This window comes from Myodes glareolus, chromosome 9, assembly GCF_982192425.1.
Source record: "Myodes glareolus chromosome 9, mMyoGla1.1, whole genome shotgun sequence".
Classification (NCBI taxonomy): domain Eukaryota; kingdom Metazoa; phylum Chordata; class Mammalia; order Rodentia; family Cricetidae; genus Myodes; species Myodes glareolus.
Window position 1 is genome coordinate 61,920,643 of NC_142034.1, and position 20,791 is coordinate 61,941,433.

Sequence of the window (20,791 nt, forward strand, 5' to 3'; positions counted from 1 at the left end):
TACTCCACACACCTCAGACAAAAGAATTGATTTAAAGATTTGTTTGAACTCACAAAGTCATTGGATGGATGGGAATTACTCAACAATTCTTTTGCAAACACAAGATATATATTGGTGTGAGATCATTTACAAAATATAAATCAAGCCAACAGAAAGAAATCTTAGGAACACTACTTTGAGTATTTATATCGAGTTACCTCATATGGTTGTTCCCTGTTTTCAGGTAAAAATCTCTCTGTGGCTAAGGAAAGGGGAAAAGCAATGAATGTTCAGTGTTTGTTTCTCCCTCCCCTAAACTTAGACATAGTACCTTTGGACAATATCAACTCACTATTCTAGAAAGTAAAGTATTAATTCTGTTCTTCTAATTTTTATTGGTTGTATATTTGTGTTTTTCTTGGCAACTATAGGCAGTTAAATGATACTGATTGTGTACAATTGGGGTAGGGTAAAACTGCTGGGGCTGAGAGAAAAATGTGCTAAGTGGCTTCTTTAAATATTTAATATTTTGTCATAGAGCCCAGTCATTGAAAGAGCCAGTGAGACTTGAAGAGTATCTGCTATAGCTTATCCTTTACATACTTCCAGTGGCCTAAGTCCTCTACTTGCTTCTTTTAAATTGAGGTGGAGACAGGGGCAAAGGGAAGCAGATGTTTATTACCATTACCTACACTGTGAGGCCAGCAGGGTGCCCTTTGTTACCACGTTCTTAAGTTTATAGGGTGATGTACCCCTACCTCCGCCTTACAGACAGCTCCAACTTTAGTTGAGCACAGGCTCCTTCGTGCTGCCACTAAGGTTTTCTCACTTGGCATTATATAACCAGCATTTTGGTAGACATTGTTGTTGTCACTGAGAAGTTAAACTATTTATCGGTAGTTAATATAGTAACTTGAATTTCACTTTCAGGAGTATGCAAACCAAAACTGATCAACAAATCAAACAGCCGGAAGTCTAAATCTCCTATTCCTGGGCAAAGCTACTTAGGAACTGAGCGGCCTTCTTCAGTCTCCTCTGTACACTCAGAAGGTGATTACCACAGGCAGACACCAGGATGGGCCTGGGAAGACAGGCCCTCTTCAACAGGTGGGGAGTGTTGAGGAGCCTCACTTAACTGATAAAAACAAGATTCATTTTGTGTCAGTACTTTGTTAATATTTACCTGCTTGTGAATTTGATGTTATGGCTTAGGCAAGAACTGTAGTTTTCTTTCCTTCCCTTCCTTTTTTGTGGTGTGTGTGTGTGTGTGTGTGTGTGTGAGAGAGAGAGAGAGAGAGAGAGAAGAGAGAAGAGAGGGGGAGAGAGGGTTTTTCTGTGTAGCTCTGGCTCTCCTCAAGCTCACAGAGATCCGCCTGCCTCTGGCTCCTGAATACACACCACCGCTGCCCAGCAGAACTGTAGTTTTCTTTATCATTACTTGGATCTACTTTTCACAAGACCATTTATATTTATGTGATCCATACATTGTCATCCCTGTACTATGCTGGTAACCAGTATTTAGAAATAAGTTTGGGTTCAGCTCTTCCATGAACTTTAATGTCACCCAAAATGTCTCTCACGTTTAGCTTTTACTAAGAAATCAAAATCCAAACTAGGAAGCATAATGTTTATCAAAAGCTAGCACTCCTGTAGGTTTACATCTCCACAAATGTCTCACATGCATATGTGTGTGTGTGAGCTTATAAACACATAACTATAGCGGGTCAGTGAGATGATGAAATGGCTTTACTCTAAAGTAACTGCAGGCCTAATGGCCTGAGTTTAATCCACCTACATAAAGGTGGCAGAGGAGAATCATTTCCCCAAAAGTTGTCCTTTGACTTCCACCTACATTATGGCACAAGCATGCCCAACACGTATTATACACAATACAAACAAGAATTAAATATGTCTTAAAGAATAACCATGTTTTTGAAAGGAAGATTAAAAAATAATAAAGTTGGCATATCTGCTGTAGATTTTCGAGATTCAGATAATACATGTTTTTCTTTCCCTTATGCATTCCCCAACCCCAAATCTGAAATGAGACCTTCCCCTGTATGCCTAACAATTTCATAGTTATTGTATCTATACACTTCAAGGTCTCTGTCTTTTAAACTTCTATTGCCATGTGTAAAAGGCTTATGTATTAGTAATCTCCCACAGAAGCAATGCATACATTAGTCGGTAGGTCAGCATACAACCAAGTATTATGTCACTGCATTGTCACACCAATGTGCCAGTCAGTGTACCTTGTTCTCTTCCTTTCCTGCCTGGGCCCCTCCAGCTGACTGTCTTCTTCCCCTGCTCATACCCCTTCTCGCTTTCCTACCTTCTTTGTTCCATTATTTTAGGAAAATAATTTTTTTATTAGATATTAGAGGACTTGATAAAATGCATGTTTTATGGTTTTGGCTTACAATGACAGGAGGAACTGTGGGGAAAGAACAATTAAGCAATCTAGAAATGGAAAAGAAATGGTTCTCTTGTTAATGTGTCCAATTTTAAATCTCATACACATTTAAGTCAGTCTAGTGAGACTGTAGAGAGGTCACACAGCCTGGCTAAAGCTTCTGGGCACTTGCCACATGCTGAGAACTGCATTTCTATTGGAAAGTTACTAGTATCGCTAGGCTCCTCCAATTAAGAGTTTAATATTTAGTAGTTCTCTATTTGGATTCCCCGTGGAGATGCATGATGAGCTAGCACAGACTTCTTATCCCTACCCATGTGGTTAATTGTTATTTATTCTTTTGAGAATTAAACCAATCAAGGCATCACAAGACCATTTACTGTAATACTCTTGCTCTATTCCATCCTGTAAATATTGCATTGGACGCTAATGACACTAAAAATCTCATTTTCCTTTTTGTCAGGTTCTACTCAGTTCCCTTACAACCCTCTGACCCTGCGGATGCTCAGCAGTACACCACCAACACCAATTGCATGTGCCCCATCTGCCATCAACCAAGCAGCTCCTCATCAACAGAACCGCATCTGGGAGCGGGAGCCTGCCCCGCTGCTCTCAGCGCAATATGAGACACTGTCTGATAGCGATGACTGACCACAGAAACTCTGGCTCTGATTTTAACTGCAGATTAAAAAAATTCTGCCCTCCTATGATTTGTGCCCAGAGACTTCTCAGGAGAGCCAGGGCCACAGATGAAGAAGAAATGATGGAAATTCATTTGGAAAATCAAATGGGAAAAAAACAAAACCACCCTGCCTCTACTACAGGCAATTCAATGGATTATAACAATGGAGGGTTAAGTGTAGAGTTTTTTAAAAGTGGACAGTTCCTGTTTGTAAAGGAAACCATGATGTCTTTAAATCACTCTTCTGTAAATAGAGGACCTTTTTGCAGTGTATCCCCCTTGCTGTAGTATCTGGTGTACTTAAATTTAAATCAGCACATCAACATTGGGGGTAATTTTTTAAATTTTTTGTCTATCTTTTTAACCCCAGCCTTCTAAACAACCTCACACAGCACAGTTATACAGTACTGGCTGTCACGGGCATTGTACTTTTGTTTCCTCTAAATTCAACTTTGCCGGTAAATCTTGTGAAATGTTTAGGTTTTTAACACATACCCTGTCATAAAGGCTGAATGAGGTCACAGGGCAGGAGCACCGAACTGTCTTTGTGAGTTTCCAGTGCAGGCTTTGCTTTCATTAGTAGCACTGAAGACAAACTTACTGCACGGGTATGTTAGAGTTCAGTTTTAAAGTTTAAAGGCTTATTTGAGGCATACCTCAATGTTTATGCACACTGGTAATTTAGCCATGCCCCTAAGTATTCTGCATTTGATGCAGCCCAACAAAGCTTTTGTTCTGAAATAAATTTGACTATCCTGTCCATAGCTACAGTACATTATTTGTGACTTAAGAGTCTTCGTGTCTCAGGTTTCAAACAAGAAATAGAAACTTTTCTTTAGTTTGATCATATCTGGCTGAGTTAAAAAGATAACAATCTGTGTAGAACCTTGGTCTTCCAGGCTTGTTTTATGCTGCATCCTGAACTAACACTGAACACAATTCTTTCCTATCTGCATCAGCGCCTGCTCTGCTCCGACAGAACACGAGGAAAGTGTTTTCAAGGTGCAAGTAATTTAAAGACTGAATTTTAAATGATGGTACTGGAGGATCACGTTTTTATTAAAAATGACTTGGTGTGTTTTTAGATTTGTTTTCACACAGCTTTATCATGGTGTACATGCTTCTCCCACAACATACAGACGTTTAGTGGTTTGGGGATGATGCCACTGAGAACTAGAAAGGAGACAGTCTCTAGAACCACTGCCTGAGCCCCGCTTAGCATCTGTACCACTGGTTTCTAATCCCCCTCCCTTTTGTTTTTACAGATGGAGACACAGGCTCAAATTTGCCCATATAACTTAGCAAGTAATAAAGACAGACATTTGAGATCTTAAACTTTAGCCATGCATGGTAGCACACACCTTTAATCTCAGCACTTGGGAAGTAAAAGCAGGCAAATCACTAAAAGTATAAGGCTAGCCTGGATTACAAGGTGAGTTCTGGGCCAGCCAAGGCTACAATGAGACAGAATTCTTATCACCCATAAAGTTTGCGGGTATCCAAAGTATACCTTAACAATAGTCATGAATATACCGAAGACTAAAGTTTGATTAAAGCCACCCCCCACCCGAAGTTCCAGTAATAGCCTAGAACTTAGTCATAAATGATGATGACTGCTGACCCTGAGGGTCTTTCACTGTTCCAGGTTGGTTCAGTTTAGGATAGCTCAGCCTAGAAGACTGTTCCATGCTCACCACAATACAACATGAAATCAAGCATCATTTCTTATTTCAAAACAACTAGAACAGAATCCTCAGAGTTTACCCAGAGAGGGGGAGATATGCCTTACTGTGAGACTAAGGGAGGAAGCAAGCACTCAGACTTAGGAAGTCAGCCACAAGTCAAAGTGTAGCATAGCAATTTTTGTGGGCCAACACTATATATATATAAAACACATGCACATACAACTAAATCAAGGTCTTCCAGTAGAGGTAATATTCTGACAATTTTCCAGTCTATTTAGTGAGAAATTTTATACTACACTTTAAATTTTCATATGCTGTGATTCTGTCTTACATACCTTACCCCTTATGCCCTGAAAACTCCAGTAACATGGTGTAGTTCAAATGAAATTAAATGTAAATTGTTTAAAGTTGTAATCAGTAAAAGGAGATCAGTCCCTCTGTCTCACTGCCTTTTTTATAACAGTGCAAATGAGTGCTCCAGGACCATGCACCTTGGACCGTCTATCTGAGAACCGCAGTCTCCCAGCCACACCACAGGACCGGGAGGTGGATCACCACAGAGGATTAAAAATCCTAAGACTTTAGTTTTGGAACTCTGGAATTATGAAATAGTAAAACATTCTCAAAGCAAAGGGTGACTGAAATCTCTCTTGTTATTCTTCATTAATAGGATCACATTAGCTAGGGAGTAAGTGGTGAATGAGCATAGATGGAAGATGGTCAGAACTCTCCCTGCACAACACAAAATTCTGGTTTACTTCTGAGGATCTGGGCCTTAGGGTTTTTCTTTTAGTAACTCAGTTATTTTTCTACGATTCAAAGATTATTAGAATACATACAATATTGTATAGTCTCTAGTTTATTATGAAGATTCTCCCAGTACAAACATAGGAACCAAAAGCCCATTGGCCAATCCTGCTCACGTCACCCACCTCCACGGGGATGCCAACACCACCTGTTCCTTCAGGGCACCCAGAAAACCTATCTTTTCTCTCTCAGGCAATGGTCATTTGCCAGGCTGTAGAGGTAAAGGCACCCAATTGTGTATTGTGTATGTGTGTACTCGGAGGCAGTGACTAAGATTTTTTTTCCGCATAATAGTCAATTCATTTTAAGTCATCAGACAAAGAATCTAATTGGTTTCCCACTTAACAGGCGTGAATACAGAGATTGCAAAATAGCCAGAGCTGCTAAGTAGGATCCAGGTCAGTAGTTCCACACTGCCAATGGCATGCATCAGTGTTGTCAGTATTGTTACCGGGTTCAGCTCGACACTACTGTGTGACTGGCTGTAAAGGAAGCTCACTGCCCAGACAGGTGACAAAGTGCCTAATTTCCACTTCAGAAGTGAATGCTGCTTACTGGAGGCCAACTAGAATTATTATCTCCCCCATATTGATTAAATTTCGCAATGCTTGAATAAAAGACTATAAAAGAACTCACCAAAATCTTCCTGTGCTATCAGACAAGTAACTTGTTTGCCAGAAATGGATGAAGAAGAGAAAGCAGGAACCAAAATCTTAGGGAAGGTATAATGACCACACCGTGGAGAATGTGGCCACCTAAGAGTCTACAGTTTTCATGGACCAGATGGACGGCCTCTCCCACGCTGCACTGGGAAGCGGCACTTCACACCAAGCCCTCATAAGTTACTGTCAGTACAGGGTAGAAGCTGCTTCAACTTTACACACACAAGTAGGGCCAGGCACAGTCCCAGCACTTGCGGGACTGAGGCAGGAGAACTCCCAAGTTGGAGGCCCATCTCAAAGTAAACTAAATTTAGAAATAAAAGTGGCAGTGTATACTTGTCCTTCAGCGAGGTTGAGTTGAAGAAAGCTGAATTTCAACAATGATTCACACCACCGCTTGGGATCCAGACATGTTAGAACAATCACTCCTCTGGGCTAACAGAGATTACCCTCTCTACAACAAAACGAACTTACATAGCTCAACAAAATTAAGTCAAAAGTCTACTTTTTCTTGACAGCTCAGCCAATTCTTCCCTGATGTGCTGTACAGAAACCTCATCTCTTTTCAGCTCTGCTTGCTTCAGTGCTTCCTGGAAGATCTCTTTTGCTTGTGTGTATCGTTCTAAAACAACCCAAAGAAAGGGGAGAAGAAAATATGTGTTTTCAGAGTGACTAAAGAGAACCCACTCCTCGTGAGGGTGTGTGTTTGGTTTACTGGGGACTGTCTCATCACGTATACTGACAACTGGTTTCGAGAAGATGAACTTAGAGTAGGTGTCAGCTAAAGGTACTTAGTGCTGTGGAATCACTAGTGCCCTTTATGATGGTGGCCTCTCCCTTGGGCAAAGATTTCACAATTGTGGTGTATGCAATAGAGGCAATAACCCCAAGTTTTTGGAAACCTGAGTAATATGGACTAGCAGGAAACTGATAATGATGTATCATATTGAGGCTTCAGAGCACTGAGGAATTGTACCTGTGAAAACAATGTAAGTCTGTAAAGTACTACAGAGACAAAACCTGTATCTGTAAAGTATTCTCTACCTTCATGTTGTCATGCAGAGTTGTGGGAATTGTGTGAAGTAAGCAAAATAGTACATCAACACAAATGCATTTTCTGCCCTTATTTAGCCAACCTTTTAACTCAGGGCAGTGGCTCTCAACCTTCCTAATTCCTCATGTGGTGACCCCCAACCACAAAATTACTTCTACTTTCTAACTGTAATTTTGCTACTGATTCATGATGTAAATCTGTGTTTTCTGGTAGTCTCAGATGACCCTGTAAAGGGGTGTTTAACCCAACAGGGTCACAACAGTTTGAGAACCACTGATTTAGGGTTTTCTTCATTGCCATTTGCCCTCCCAAAAATTGTTTCACTTCAAAGTCCAGTAATGCCTTTCTGAGAAGGCAGTCTGTTTCCGCTCTACCTACCTCTGTGTATCAAAATGGCAGCCAGATTGCTGAGCACCATGTGCAGCTCAGGGTGATTGATCTCTCTTGCCAGATCTGACGCCTTCTGCATATAGATGTAGGCATCATCAAAGTGGCCCTGTGCATCCAGAGTAGTAGCCAAGTCACTCATCAGCACAATGGTCTAGAAGAAGAAAAAGCAGCCTTTTCTTTACAAATACACTCACACAGAACATCAGCCTGAAGGTTGTTACACTGCACACACACACACACACACACACACACACACACACACACACACACACACAGTGTCTTCAACTTTATAAGGATTCCTCAGAATTAGGGGCAAACTGCAGGCACCTGTTGATCCTCCACACTGTACTACAGACAGCGTCAGTTCCACACTCTGCTCTAGAAGGTTATCGACTTAGAGCAGGGGTGGGAGGCAGCACTGGGGAGTGCATCTGCGCCTCCCTGCATCACAGCAGCGTTCCTGCCAGGACCACCGCTCCTGGAGAAACCCATCACCTGGACTTTGAAACAGAGAAAGAGGTAGCTGGTGCTCCAAATTTCATTCAGGCTATCTGAATTAAGTCCTAAATATTCCATGTTCTACATATTCTCATTGTTCTATATGGTGGGCTGCAGGCATTCAGACAAAGCATCTACCCGAAGAAAAGATGATCTAAATTCTGTACTTAGTAGTCTAACAAGGCTTTGTTTTGCCTCCTTTGAAAAACTATATAAAGTTCTGTAATAGTGGTCTTAAAAGTTGTTTTTTAAGGACTATAGCCATGGATCAGTGGTAGAACCCTTGCCTTGAATTTATGAGACCCTAAGTTTAATCCCTTAGTCCTGCCAAAAAGAAAAAGAAATTAAAGTCCCTATTTTCTCACCTCCCACAGTAACACAGGAGGCAAAGATACTCTTATATTAACTAACATTTACTTACAAGGTTCTGACTGGTATGGAAGACAGTTCTGTAATGCAGTGGTTATGATACTGCTGCTTCTTTGGTTTTGGTTTTTAGAGACATGGTTTCTCTGTGGCTTTGGAGCCTATCCTGGAACTAGCTCTTGTAGGCCAGGCTGGCCTCGAACTCACAGAGATCCGCCTGCCTCTGCCTCCCGAGTGCTGAGATTAAAGGTGTGTGCCACCACGGTCCGGCTATGGTACTGCTTCTAATTGGTGTGCGGAGATTCAGGTCAGGGGCAGAGCACTTGCTAGTACAAAAGCCCCTGGGTCTACTCGCCAGCACCAGGAGAAAAAAAAAATAAGATTCTCACTAGGAGTCTGTGGCCCCTGTGAAACATGAGATTGCATATTCTGAAGCTTTGAAAGCACACACTTAGACCTGTCCTGTATAAAGACTGCTGTGTAAACCACCATGGCTTAATATAAAAGGGTCTACGCAGAGCCAGTGACTGACCAACAATATCAAACCCTCCTTGAAACAAGTAGTGGCTGGGTATGGTGAGCCGGTGGAAAGAAAGGGTGCAGACTGCATGTAAACCTTATACCCTCACCACTGTTCAGCCTGGCCACACTGGTAAGTGATCCTAGGCTCTGAACCTAGAGCCTCACCAATGCTAGGCAAGCTCTCTACCACTCTACCCAGCCCTTTGCTCTTTCTCCTTTTTATTTTTTTAAGATTTATTTATTTATTGTGTACACAGTGTTCAGCCTCCATGTATGCCTGCAAGCCAGAAGAGGGCACCAGACCTCATTACAGATGGTTGTGAGCCACCATGTGGATGCTGGAAATTGAATTCAGGACCTCCGGAAGAGCAGTCAGTGCTCTTAACCTCTGAGCCATCTCTCCAGCCCCCTCTCTTTCTCCTTTTAACATGGGATCTCACTAACTTGGCCACAGCCCATCTTCAGAGCTGCACCACTAGGCCTGGCTTACACACACTATTCCTCAGAACGGCCTTCCTCCTTTACCTGTGGGTGCCTTTCTCCTTGTATTTCTTGACAAATCTGCAGGGCTTTTTCATACATTCTTTGTGCCTGTGACAGCTGCTTGGAGAAGAGCAGATAGCGTGCACAAGAGTCCAAGCACATGCCAAGGAGGAGGTAGGTATTGGCCTTCTCTTCCACTAAGAAAGGAAGAAAAGCATCATGAGAACATAACCATTATTTACAGAGGTGACAAAAAACAGCCAATCTACTCCTTCATTGTGGTCCCTAGATTCCACTGAATGCTTCAGTCCTCACTACAGGACATTATTTGGATGAACCAATAAAATGACAAAAAGACAATTAGGCTGCCTGAGATCATGGAACACCCCATCCCCATTTTGACTAGATCAAGGAGTTCACAGATCTATTCAAATATTGAATATTTTAAATTGGTAACTAGTAATCAGAAAAGATTAAGTAGCTGGGCTTGGTGGTGCACACCTTTAATATCAGCACTCGAGAGGCAAAGGCAGACAGATCTCTGTGAGTTCAAAGCCAGCCTGGTCTACAAAGTGAGTTCCAGGACAGTCAGGGCTGTTACAGGGAGAAATTGTGATTCAAAAGAAAATAAAAGATGATTAGGATAGATTTAAAGTAGAATGACTTAACAATAAATAAAAACAATAAAAATTAGAGTATAAGAAAAATTGCAGTAAGAAACCAAGAATACTCAGAATTCTGTAATGGTCACAAGTCAAATTTAGTCTCAAGCCAGATTTAAAGGACATAATCCAATTTTCAAAGAATAGGGGCTGGGCACCGACAGAACTGACTACAAACTTCACACACCTGATACCACCTGAAGAGCACAAAGCTGCAGAACTAGAAAACAGTGTTATCAGCTTTTACAAGACCTCAAAAAAAATGTCGAAACCCGATGAGTGAGAATGAGTCAAAGTCCACAAAGAACTTAGAGCCATGGGTTTTTTGTTTTGTTTTGTTTATTCCCTACAGCCTAGGTTGGCCTCAAACTTCCATCAATCTTCCTGCCTCAGCCTCCAAGGATAAAGACTACAGGCACGACCAACCAGCTGTGGCTTATTAGGTAATTTTAGGTAAGAAAACTATCAGCTACCACCTGAAGATGTCTAATTAAATTACCAGCAGAGCTAGCATTCCTTCTCCATCTTTTAAGGGTTTCAGGAAATTTACAAACGGCTACAAAGCTTTAAAAATACTATGTAACTAAGTAACACTATTACCAGCTCCTGAAGAGAGCTCAGAGAAAACAATGAGGCTACGGTGGATGAGCACAGTAATAGTAGTCAGAAGAATGAAATAATGATAGTGTTAAAAAATGAAGTTTAAAAAGCAGCAATCTAAAATAATTTTGTTTTGCTTAATCATAAAAGGTCAATACTAACTTTGAGGGCAAGGCTAGAGCTCATGAAGCCCTGGGTTCGACCCCAGCACAGAACAGTCCAGGTTTAGTAGCACACACCTAGAATCCCAGCACTTGCAAGTGGAGGTGAGAGAATAAGAAGAGTCACCCTCAGCTACACAGCGAGGTCAGCATGAGAGTCAGGAAACACTGTTTCATAAATCAGGGTAGGGAATGGTTTCGAGAGATGGCCAAATAGCCAAGAGTGTATGATGGACAGGCATGAAGACTGTGTAGTTCAGATCCCAGAATCCATGTGAAAAACTTGGGGCATGGCAATGTGTGCACCCCGCCCACTCCCACCTCCCTTCCTCCAGCACTTGGTCTCCTGACTGCTGGGATTGCAGGCATGCGCCACCATGCTCAGTTTAACTGTCTTTAAGCGTTTCTGTATTTTCTAAATGGTCTTTTTTTGATCATACATCCATGAAATGCATTCATCAATGTAATGTCAGCAGACTAGACAGAGAACTGGGCACTTGCCTAGCATGTGCGAGGCTCTTCTGAGGTCAATACCAAACAAGCAAATAACAAGCCACAAAAGTAAAAGAACAGAGACAAGCAATTCTAGGGCAAAGATATCACAGTTACATGTAAAGGAGAGAAGGTAAAAACTACAATTAATGAGGTAAAATGCTGGTAATATTTTCTTAAAAAAAATTTAAAAATACATTTTATATTCAAGACACATTCTGACTACACGTTTGGTTCCTAGCACCCACGCTGGGCAGCTCACTCTAGCTCCAAGTGATTCAACAACCTCTTCTAGAATCTGAGGGCACCTATACTCAAGTGCACATACCTACCCACCCACTCACAATGTATATATATATATGCACACACACAATTATATAACACACCCATTTAAATAAAGTAAATCAGGGCTGGAGAAAGGGCACAGTGGTTAAGAGCAGTTGCAGAGGATCCAGGTTTGGCTCCACAACCACTCCAGTTCATAAATAACTCCAGTTCTAGGGATGCGGTGCCTCTTTTGGTCTCTCCAGACACCAAGCACACAAAGAATAAACTTATTTAAACTCAGGACAAACCATCATATATATAAAATAAAAACAAATCTTTTTAAAAATAGATAAAATATTAAAGTTCTTAAAACGTGAACGAGGGACAAATGAAAAGCCACCATAGCTCGGCATGGTGGCCCACATCTTAAATCCAGCACTCAAGAGGCAGAGGCAGCAGGAGCTCTTTGAGTTCAAAGCCAGCCTGATTTACAAAGTGAGTTCCAGGACAGTCAGGGCTATGTAAAAAACCTGTCTCAAAACAACCACCACCAGAGAGAGAAAGGGCACTATAAAAGAACTTCCTAAAATAATGAAAAGGCTTCTCTACCTGTTGTCAAGAGAAAATTTCACACAAGGTATAAAAATGGCTTAAAACATTTTTTATTACACTTATTTATGAGGGGATCATGTAAATGCAATGGCAGCATAAGTGTGTGGGTTCACAGAGACTTGTGGGAGTAACTTCTCTCCTTTTCTTCTGTGAGTTAAAGGGAGTAAACCAAGATTTTAAGCAACTGTCTTTACCTTCTGAGTTATTTCATTGTCCACAAAGGACTTTTTTTTTCAATTTTTTTTCAATTATTTTTATTTTCAATGATTTTTATTTTATTTATGTATATGGAGGTTTGCCTGCATGAACACGTCTGTGCATCACCTGTGTATACGGTGCCTCCAGAGGCCAGAAGGGCCTCAGCACCCCTGAAGTCAAGTTATAGACATGTGGCTGCTGAGAATGGAACCCAGGTCCTCTGGAAAAGTCGGCAGGGCTCTTCACCATGGAGCCAACTGTACAGCCCCATGAACTTATTTACTGAAACATGATTCTCCGAAATATAGAAACTGCTAAAGTTAGACAAGAAAAAAAAATCAGATAGTTTAATAAAAACTAAGTAAGAAGTTCAGGCCACTTAGAGCCCAGAGGGACATTTGAGGAACATATTTATTTCTCTAAACTTTAATTATATCTTCCATATATTACTTCTAATCACAGAAAAACATATGCTACTTAAAGTCAGTATATGAAGAAACCAAGATTTGATATAAAATATAAGCAAAGAGAATTCTCAAATGCACAGGGTACAAGTACAAATACTACCTTAGCATAGAAAAGTGAGTTAAACAAGAATCTAAGTGTCACAGTAACAATCTACATCTATAAAGTAAGTAAGTATAGAAGTTCCATTAGTAAAAGATTATCTCTAAGAAAACAGCAGTCCCTCCCTAGCTCCCACCCAACACTGCCATAGTTTGAATGTAACTGGTTCCCATAAGCTCTAGAAAGTGGCACTGTTAGGAGGTGTGGCTTAGTTGGAATAGGTATGATTTTGCTGGAAGTGTGTCACTGTGAGGGTGGACTTTGAGGTCTTATATATGCTCAAGCCACACCCAATGTCTCAGTTCACTTCCTGTTGCCTGTGTATTAAGATGTATAACTCTCAGCTCCTTTTCCAGCACCATATCTGCCTGCACACTGCCATGTCTCACCACAATGATAATGAACTTAACTTCTGAACGGTGAGCCACCTAAATAACCAATTAAATGCTTTCCTTGATAAGAGCTCCTGTGGTCATCTCCACAGCAACAGAAACCCTAAGACGTACCCAGGAAACACAGGAAAATGTACAGAACTACAGCTATCTGGCTACAGGAACATCCTGAATTTCTGCTATGCTGAAATTTACCTTAGTCAGCTGAGGTAATCTCCAGCACTTCCTGGAACACAATGGTAGAGGGGAAAAGCAGACTCTAAGACATTTATTTTCAAGAATACGACTGAATATTTCTGCTGGGCGTAGCTGAGCTCCCAAAGGCCACAGTTAGGAATTAGCTAAAACCCAAATGGAAAGCATGGGAGCCCAGTTTCTGTTGCCTCTGTAAATGGTCTGAGGACCTATGAAGGTCTAACTTGTGCAAAACCAAGAGCCAGATCTGAAATCCTCACATTATACGCAGCATACCCCACATATACAATAAAAGTATCTACATATAGACATATCACCAACATACTGTCAGTGTTCAATATGTCTTTCCTCCACTGGAAAGTCAGCTCCCAGAGGTCATATGTTGTAGAATGTTATTTTAAGGTATGTGATTTTTGTTTATGCAGCATTTGTTTAACTCTGTGAAGCTGTGATTCTTTGCCTGTCTAAAACATCTGATGGTCCAATAAAGAGCTGAATGGCCAATAGTGAGGCAGGAGCAAGGACAGGCAGGGTTGGCAGGCAGAGAGAATAAATAGAAGGAGAAATCTGGGAAGAAGAAGCAGCAAGAGAACAAGAAAAGGACATCATGGGCCAAGCACCCAGCCAGCCATGGAGTAAGACTGAACATAAGACATAAACGTAGTAAGAAAAGGAAAAAGCCCAGAGGCAAAAGGTAGCTGGGATAAGTTAAGAAAAGCTGGTCAGCAGCAAGCCCAGCTAAGGCCAGGCATTCATAACTAAGAATGAGCCTCCATAAATAATTTATCTGGGGGCTAGTTGGTGGGCCCCCCAAAGAGTAAAAACAACAGTCATGACTCTGTAGCAGCTCAGTTCCTAACAGAGTGGCTGGCTCTAATTTCTTTAGTAATTGGTTCGTTGAGTAAACAAATGAAAAGAATTAAAAACAGGGGAACTGAAGTGAATATGGAAAAATATATAATAAAGCTCATCAATTGTAATTACAGAACTTAAAAACATTAACACCACTATAAAAATGCAACAAGGAAAGCCATTATAAATCAGGAAGAAAATGACAAGTCACAAGGCAGGCCTGGGCAACACGACTGTGTAGGGTTGGGGGTTCCCCTATCTCATGTCATCCTGAAAAGCAAACCAGACTTCACTGAGAAAGAGAAGCAGGAAACAAAGCTAGAGGCCAAACTCAGGCTGGCCAGCTGCTAGGAAGGACCACCAAGGAAACCCAATGGCTGCCGGCAGAATCAGTGCCTGTTACATACGAGACCTGGGTAAGAACGCATTATTTTCACATAGTCATTGCTGGCTTCCAAGATTATCCCTTTAAGAACAGCGACTATCAGATACCCAATAACAGATAAAGTCTGTTTCATAAACAAAATTTACCATATAGATACACTTTAAAAGCCAAGTGGTCCCCAGCACTGCAGATCTGCACAGTTCTGCTGAAGGATTTCAGCCCAATCCTAGCCTCTGAACAAATGATGCTGTAGACTGACAAAGCCACAGGCTTCCTCGACCAGACCACGGAAAGCACTGAAATTGATCAGATCTAGAGCGCTCACTTCTGTCCTGCCAAATCTTCACTTTTTGTTTGCATTTAATGGATACAGTCTCACAAAGCATCGTGGAACAAAACCCCAGATTTCAGCCCTTGGTGATTAAACACACATGAGCAAATCTTCCTCTTTAAAATGGAGTTCTCTACTTGTATTCCCTTCCTCCTCCAATTTTAGCATAAAACACTGAAGGGAACTCTCTCGCTGGATGCAGGCTTATGCTTGTTTTTCTGACTGGGAAGGTCGTTTTATTTTGTGGACCCATCTCTCACCATTCTCCTCTGAAACAGGGCCTCCCTTTATACTGCCTAGGCTTGTCGCAACGCCTCAACTCATGTGAGTGACCCTCCTACTTCGGTCTCCCAAGTTCTAGAACCATTAGGTATCTGTGATCCTTCTCATGAGCTAATTGCACACGTTAAAAGCATTCAGCCAGTTCTGGAAAAGATGCTCTTTTGGCCAAGTCTAACCTATTTCAAATGCTCTAAATCAGTAGCTCTCAAGCTGTGGGTTGAAACCCCTTGAGGGGTGTCAAAGGACCCTTTCACAGGGCTCACCTATGACCATCAGAGAATAAAGATTAAATACATTATGATTCCTAACAGTAGCAAAATTCCAGTAGCAAAGAAAATAAATTTTATGATGGGGAATCACAACATGAGGGTACTAAAGGTCTGCAGCATTAGGAAGGTTGAGAGCCACTGATCTAAATGGTCAGGCTTGACCATTTAAACCAAAGGAAACATTAAGTCAACATTATAGCCCTTGCTAGTAACACTATGACTTTGCTGTCAATATAGACCGCCCTTTTCAAAAAAGAAAAGCATGTGATCCTTTCGTACGGCTTGTCTGGAAACTTACATAAACCTTATGTTCTAATAAAACATCTTGCTGTTATAAAAATAAACTAGGTAGGTAATTGGAGGGAAGTATCTCTCAGAGTTTAACACAGTAAATGATTTTTATTAAACAAGACATAAAACTCAAACTACAAGGCTGACTTGGATGAGACTAAAAGGCTTTAAGAACTCCCCCACACGCTTTGCTGAGGCTCTCTACCAGGACTTAGTTGAGTTCCACCGAAAACACCCCAATGTCAATCTCCTCCAAAATGTAGATGATCTTTTAACTGTAGCAAAGGAGAAGGGCAATGTCTTGACTCGACCACCCACGTCCTCTCGACCCTGCACCAGCTAGGATACAAGGTGTCTGCTACGAAAGCACAGCTCTGCACCTGAGATAGAATACCTGAGGTCCTGGACAAAAGATGGACAGCACTGGCTGTCAACAGCCTCAACTGAAACCAGAACCAACATACCCCCAACCTACAACCAAAAGGCAAGTAAGGGAATTCCTGGGTTCAGTGGAATATTGCCACCTCTGGATTCTCTATGAATCCACCAAAGGAGGGGAAGGCTTGAATAGAGGACAGACAGGCTTTCAATGCCTTAAAACAGCTCTTTGGTAAACACCAGGGCTTGCCCTTTCAGACATTACTAAATCTTCTCAGTTGTTTGTAGACGACAATCAGGGGGTGGCAAAGCAGTATTGGCTCAAAAACTGGAGAGACCTGTGGCCTATCTACCCAAAGATTGGACACAGTCGCTGAGGGTTGGCCCCCATGCCTACAAATTATCACGGCCACTGTCCTACTAGTCAAGAATGATGACAAACTTACCATAGACCAAACTCTAGCCATCACCACCTCCCACTGAATTGATCAGAGGCCCTCCATGCCCCCCAAAAGGAAAAATGTCCTGAAGATGGTTGGACCATTGGGTGGAAGCAGTAAGACAACTTTGAGGGAGACAATACTATGTCTGCCCGGGGGAAAGGGGGTTCACAGGTACCACTGAAGGTCAATTTCAGCGTGACCACTGGGGATGTGAGACCTGGGCCCCAGCCTGAGGAATCAATAGTGATGAACACATGGATAGTCACACAGAAGAAAACTCTATGTTTTTCCCAGGACATGCAACCCCATCATAACTATCCTTAAACATTAGGATTTGTTTCTCCCTTTTAGATGGGACACAGGGCTAACCTGGTGAATCAGAACAGACAAGATAGGCAAAGACCCAGGAACAGAATTCACCATCCAGAAAACTAGCTTTGCCCAGTCCTCCTAGACCCAAAGGACCTCTGATAAAATAAAAGATCAGCCTTTTCTCCCCAAAAAGGAGTCCAGACCTATGAGGCACCAGCCATCACCAGACCTAAGGGACCCAGCCATGATCAGACCTATGGGGCCCAGCCTTCAACAGACCCAAGGAGTTCTAGTCAATCCATTGTGGGGTTAGGATGCATTCAAATAAGCATATGTAGTACTGATTAGCCCAAGCAGGGGTTATTTCTCCAGCAGAACAGTATCTGAAGATGGAAGTGGGGGGGGGGGGGCATTGACTATGGGGTTGGAGTTGTTAATGCCTGGGACCCCATAGGTCTGGTTATGGTTAGGGCCCATTAGATGTGGTGATGACTGGGACTCTATGCCATTGCATGCTCTGTTCAAGATCACACAGGCACTGTCAAGCTCATGATTCTAAGGGCACAGCACAACTCCCTATTTGAAGATTCATTTCATTAGTCATAAGACAAGAAGGAATGAAGGGAACAGACAAAAGAAGCTTGACTTCAGACTCTATTATACCTGAGAACTTTCCAGTGGCTGAATAACCTCCTCCCTTAACCACAGAAACAGTCGGTATGCATCTTTAGTTCTCTAGAAACATTATGGCTATTCTTAACAACAGATGAAACAAATGAATCTGATTGGTTGGACTGGAAAGTTTGCATTGTATGCTGTAGATGAAGACTGTACTTTCTTTTCCTGGTCACCCAGACCCAAATAATCACACAGAAACTATATTAATTACAATACTGTTTGGACTATTAGCTCAAGCTTACTAATTAGCTCTTACATCTCAAATTAATTCATAATTCTTATCTATGTTTAGCCACCTTTTCTCAGAGCAGCATTCTCATCTTGCTTCCTCTGCGTCTGACTGACGACTGCATCTCTGCCATTCCTCTTCCCAAAATTCTCTTAGTCTGGTCGCCCTGCATATACTTCCTGTCTGGTTACTGGTCAGTTAGTGTTTCATTAAAGCAATACAAGTGGCAAATCTTTATAGTGTACAAGAGCATTATCCCACAACAGTATGTTGGTTGACAATTATGGAACATACAAGGAAAGTCCCTAATCTTTGATTTCTGACTGGTGGAAATTTTAACTGTAACTTGGCAACAAATGTTTGTGATTTTTATGCTTATAAACCTGCTCCTGCCCCTGCTCAGGACTGTCAGAGGAAACAAGGCTCCAGGGTCCTTGTCCTGCAGGTCTGATCCATCCGTGACCTGTGTGATTTAATAACATCTTTGGAACTAATAAGTGTTGTCTCTCTCCTTCCTCATGGCACATAATGAACTAGGTATAAAAAAATCTCCACAATAAAACATTCCATAGAAAAAGCAAATAGCAGAAAGTAACAGTATGTCATTCATATAAAGTTTAAAAACACATTAGTCCTTCTATGTATTGCGCGCGTGCGCACACACACACACACACACACACACACACACACACACAATAGGTAAACAAGAATAAATTAAGGACAGTAATTATACCTGGGCACGCAACAAAACAAAAGATCCTAAGGCAACAAGGTAAAATACTGAAGTTTGTCAAGGTGGGATACTAAAGACTTTTCATTCTTCTGGAGAGCTCCTACTTCAACACAAACCAAAGGGAAAGAGAGAGCTGCCTCTAGGTCTATAAGGACAAACACAAACAAAAGAAGTCTCAAAAATATGACAAGAAAGGCTAAGAATGGAAGAAATTAAACCACAGCTTTGACACAAGACAGTGAAAGCGTACTCAGCAAAGACTGAAGATTATATATATATAAACTAAAATCTGTGAGAATAACTAGGGAAAATCTGTTTTTCTGGTGAGGGATTAGTCTGCTATAAAGAGACCTGGAACTCTTATGCGGTTATCAGAAATATGGGCAGTCAGTGGCTGGGCTTGGGGCAGGAAAAGGAGCTCACAAAAAAACTGATTTTGAAAAAAGATCACTATAGAATCTCATCTAGAAAAACTAGACAAAATGAGTAAGGGCAGAGAAAACTTGGACAGCATTCATTATAAACCAGTCAGACTTAAGAAAGAAGTGTTTCAAACATTCCACCCAGTACCTAGCAGGCACGAGGTCCAAGGTTCAATTCCTAGTACTCAAAGAGAGATACCAAATATAACATTCGTCAGGGCAAACCTCATCTGAGCAGATGCCAGTAAATCCAAAGGGCTGAGCACATACAGCAACCTATCTGTCACACAAGAATACGTCAGGATGAACAGAAGGAAACTTGGAAAATAAATCACCTTCCTAAATATCTTAAGCTACCAAGAAAAGTATAAGAAAAACTACAAAATACTTGGAAATGAACAAAAACAAAAATGTATCAACATTTGTAAAATGCAGGTTAAGTTAGAAAAGAAAAATCTTAAATCAGTAACCTAATTTCTCATGTAAGCTAGAAAAGAAGAGCAAATTGTTCCAGACAGGAACAATTATAACAGAGATTAAGATAAAAATAATGACACACAAAACAGGAAAACAGAAAAAGATTAATGAAACCTAAAACTGCCCCTTTGAAAGTCTAATAAACCTGACAAAAGCCAAGAAAAAATTATGGCTCACTAAGCGGGCTGTCACACTGAGAGTGGTAAACACAATCCAGAACTTCCCGGCAGGCTCAGAACTCGCAGGGTGTGTGTGTTATGGTCAGTTTTAGAGCTGGGGTGGGCCACTACTCATAGTTCACTGATAAGGAAACTGAGAACAAAGATGTTAAATTATCTACCCAAGTAACAGATGCTTAAAACTCAACCTCCAAGTTTTAACACTCATGAAACCAAATACTATACGCCAAATACTTTACTTTTCACCAGTATTTTGGTTTAAATATGAAAAAACAAATGAAACTCTGGAGGGAAAGAAGAAGGAATCAATGTGAAAATTACTCTATAACTTTCTTCTGAGAAAATAACATTTCAAATTCATCCACTCACACATTTCATTCATTGTTTATTGCTATTACTACTATTACTATTATTGTTTTATTTCTCAGGACAGAACTTCTGGCTGTCCTGAACCTCACTCTGTAGACCAGGCTGGTCTCGAACTTAAAGAGATCCTCCTGCCTCTGCCTCTCTAGTGTCAAGTGCCACCACGCCCAGCTCATTCTTGTGCAAGGTGGCTCAGTGAGTTTTATTAATGCTTGGTATGCTTGGTATTGCAGAGTTCAATCAAGAAAATTGAGGGTGTGGGGGCTAGAGAAATGGCTCAGTGGTTAAGAGCACTTGTTCAAGAGGTCAAAGTTCAGATCCCAGCACTTACATTGGGGAGTTCAAAACCCTTAACTCCATTTCCAGGACACCTGATACTCTTGGCCTCCATAACTGTCCATGCATATGCATCTGGCATAAACCCATAAGTCACACATACAAATTAATCTTCAGAAAACAAAGAGAGGGCTGGCTGGC

At 41.3% G+C, this 20,791-nt stretch overlaps 2 protein-coding genes across 25 annotated transcripts in view; one reads left to right on the forward strand and one right to left on the reverse strand.

The window, feature by feature from the left end:
- Positions 1-5,193, forward strand: part of Ncor1 (nuclear receptor corepressor 1) — a 156,206-nt gene extending 151,013 nt beyond the window's left edge. For all 23 annotated transcript variants that reach the window (XM_048448195.3, XM_048448196.3, XM_085695065.2 and 20 more), the window contains 2 exons: positions 910-1,086; positions 2,856-5,193. In XM_048448195.3, the coding sequence (XP_048304152.2) occupies positions 910-1,086; positions 2,856-3,043 (365 nt within the window). In that variant the 3' untranslated portion in view covers positions 3,044-5,193. The remainder of the gene's footprint in view (positions 1-909; positions 1,087-2,855) is intronic.
- Positions 4,405-20,791, reverse strand: part of Ttc19 (tetratricopeptide repeat domain 19) — a 31,540-nt gene continuing 15,153 nt past the window's right edge. For both annotated transcript variants that reach the window (XM_085695087.2, XM_048448218.3), the window contains 3 exons: positions 9,584-9,738; positions 7,661-7,823; positions 4,405-6,850 (listed from right to left, as the gene is read on the reverse strand). In XM_085695087.2, coding sequence (XP_085551213.2) covers positions 6,717-6,850; positions 7,661-7,823; positions 9,584-9,738 — 452 coding nt within the window. In that variant the 3' untranslated portion in view covers positions 4,405-6,716. The remainder of the gene's footprint in view (positions 6,851-7,660; positions 7,824-9,583; positions 9,739-20,791) is intronic.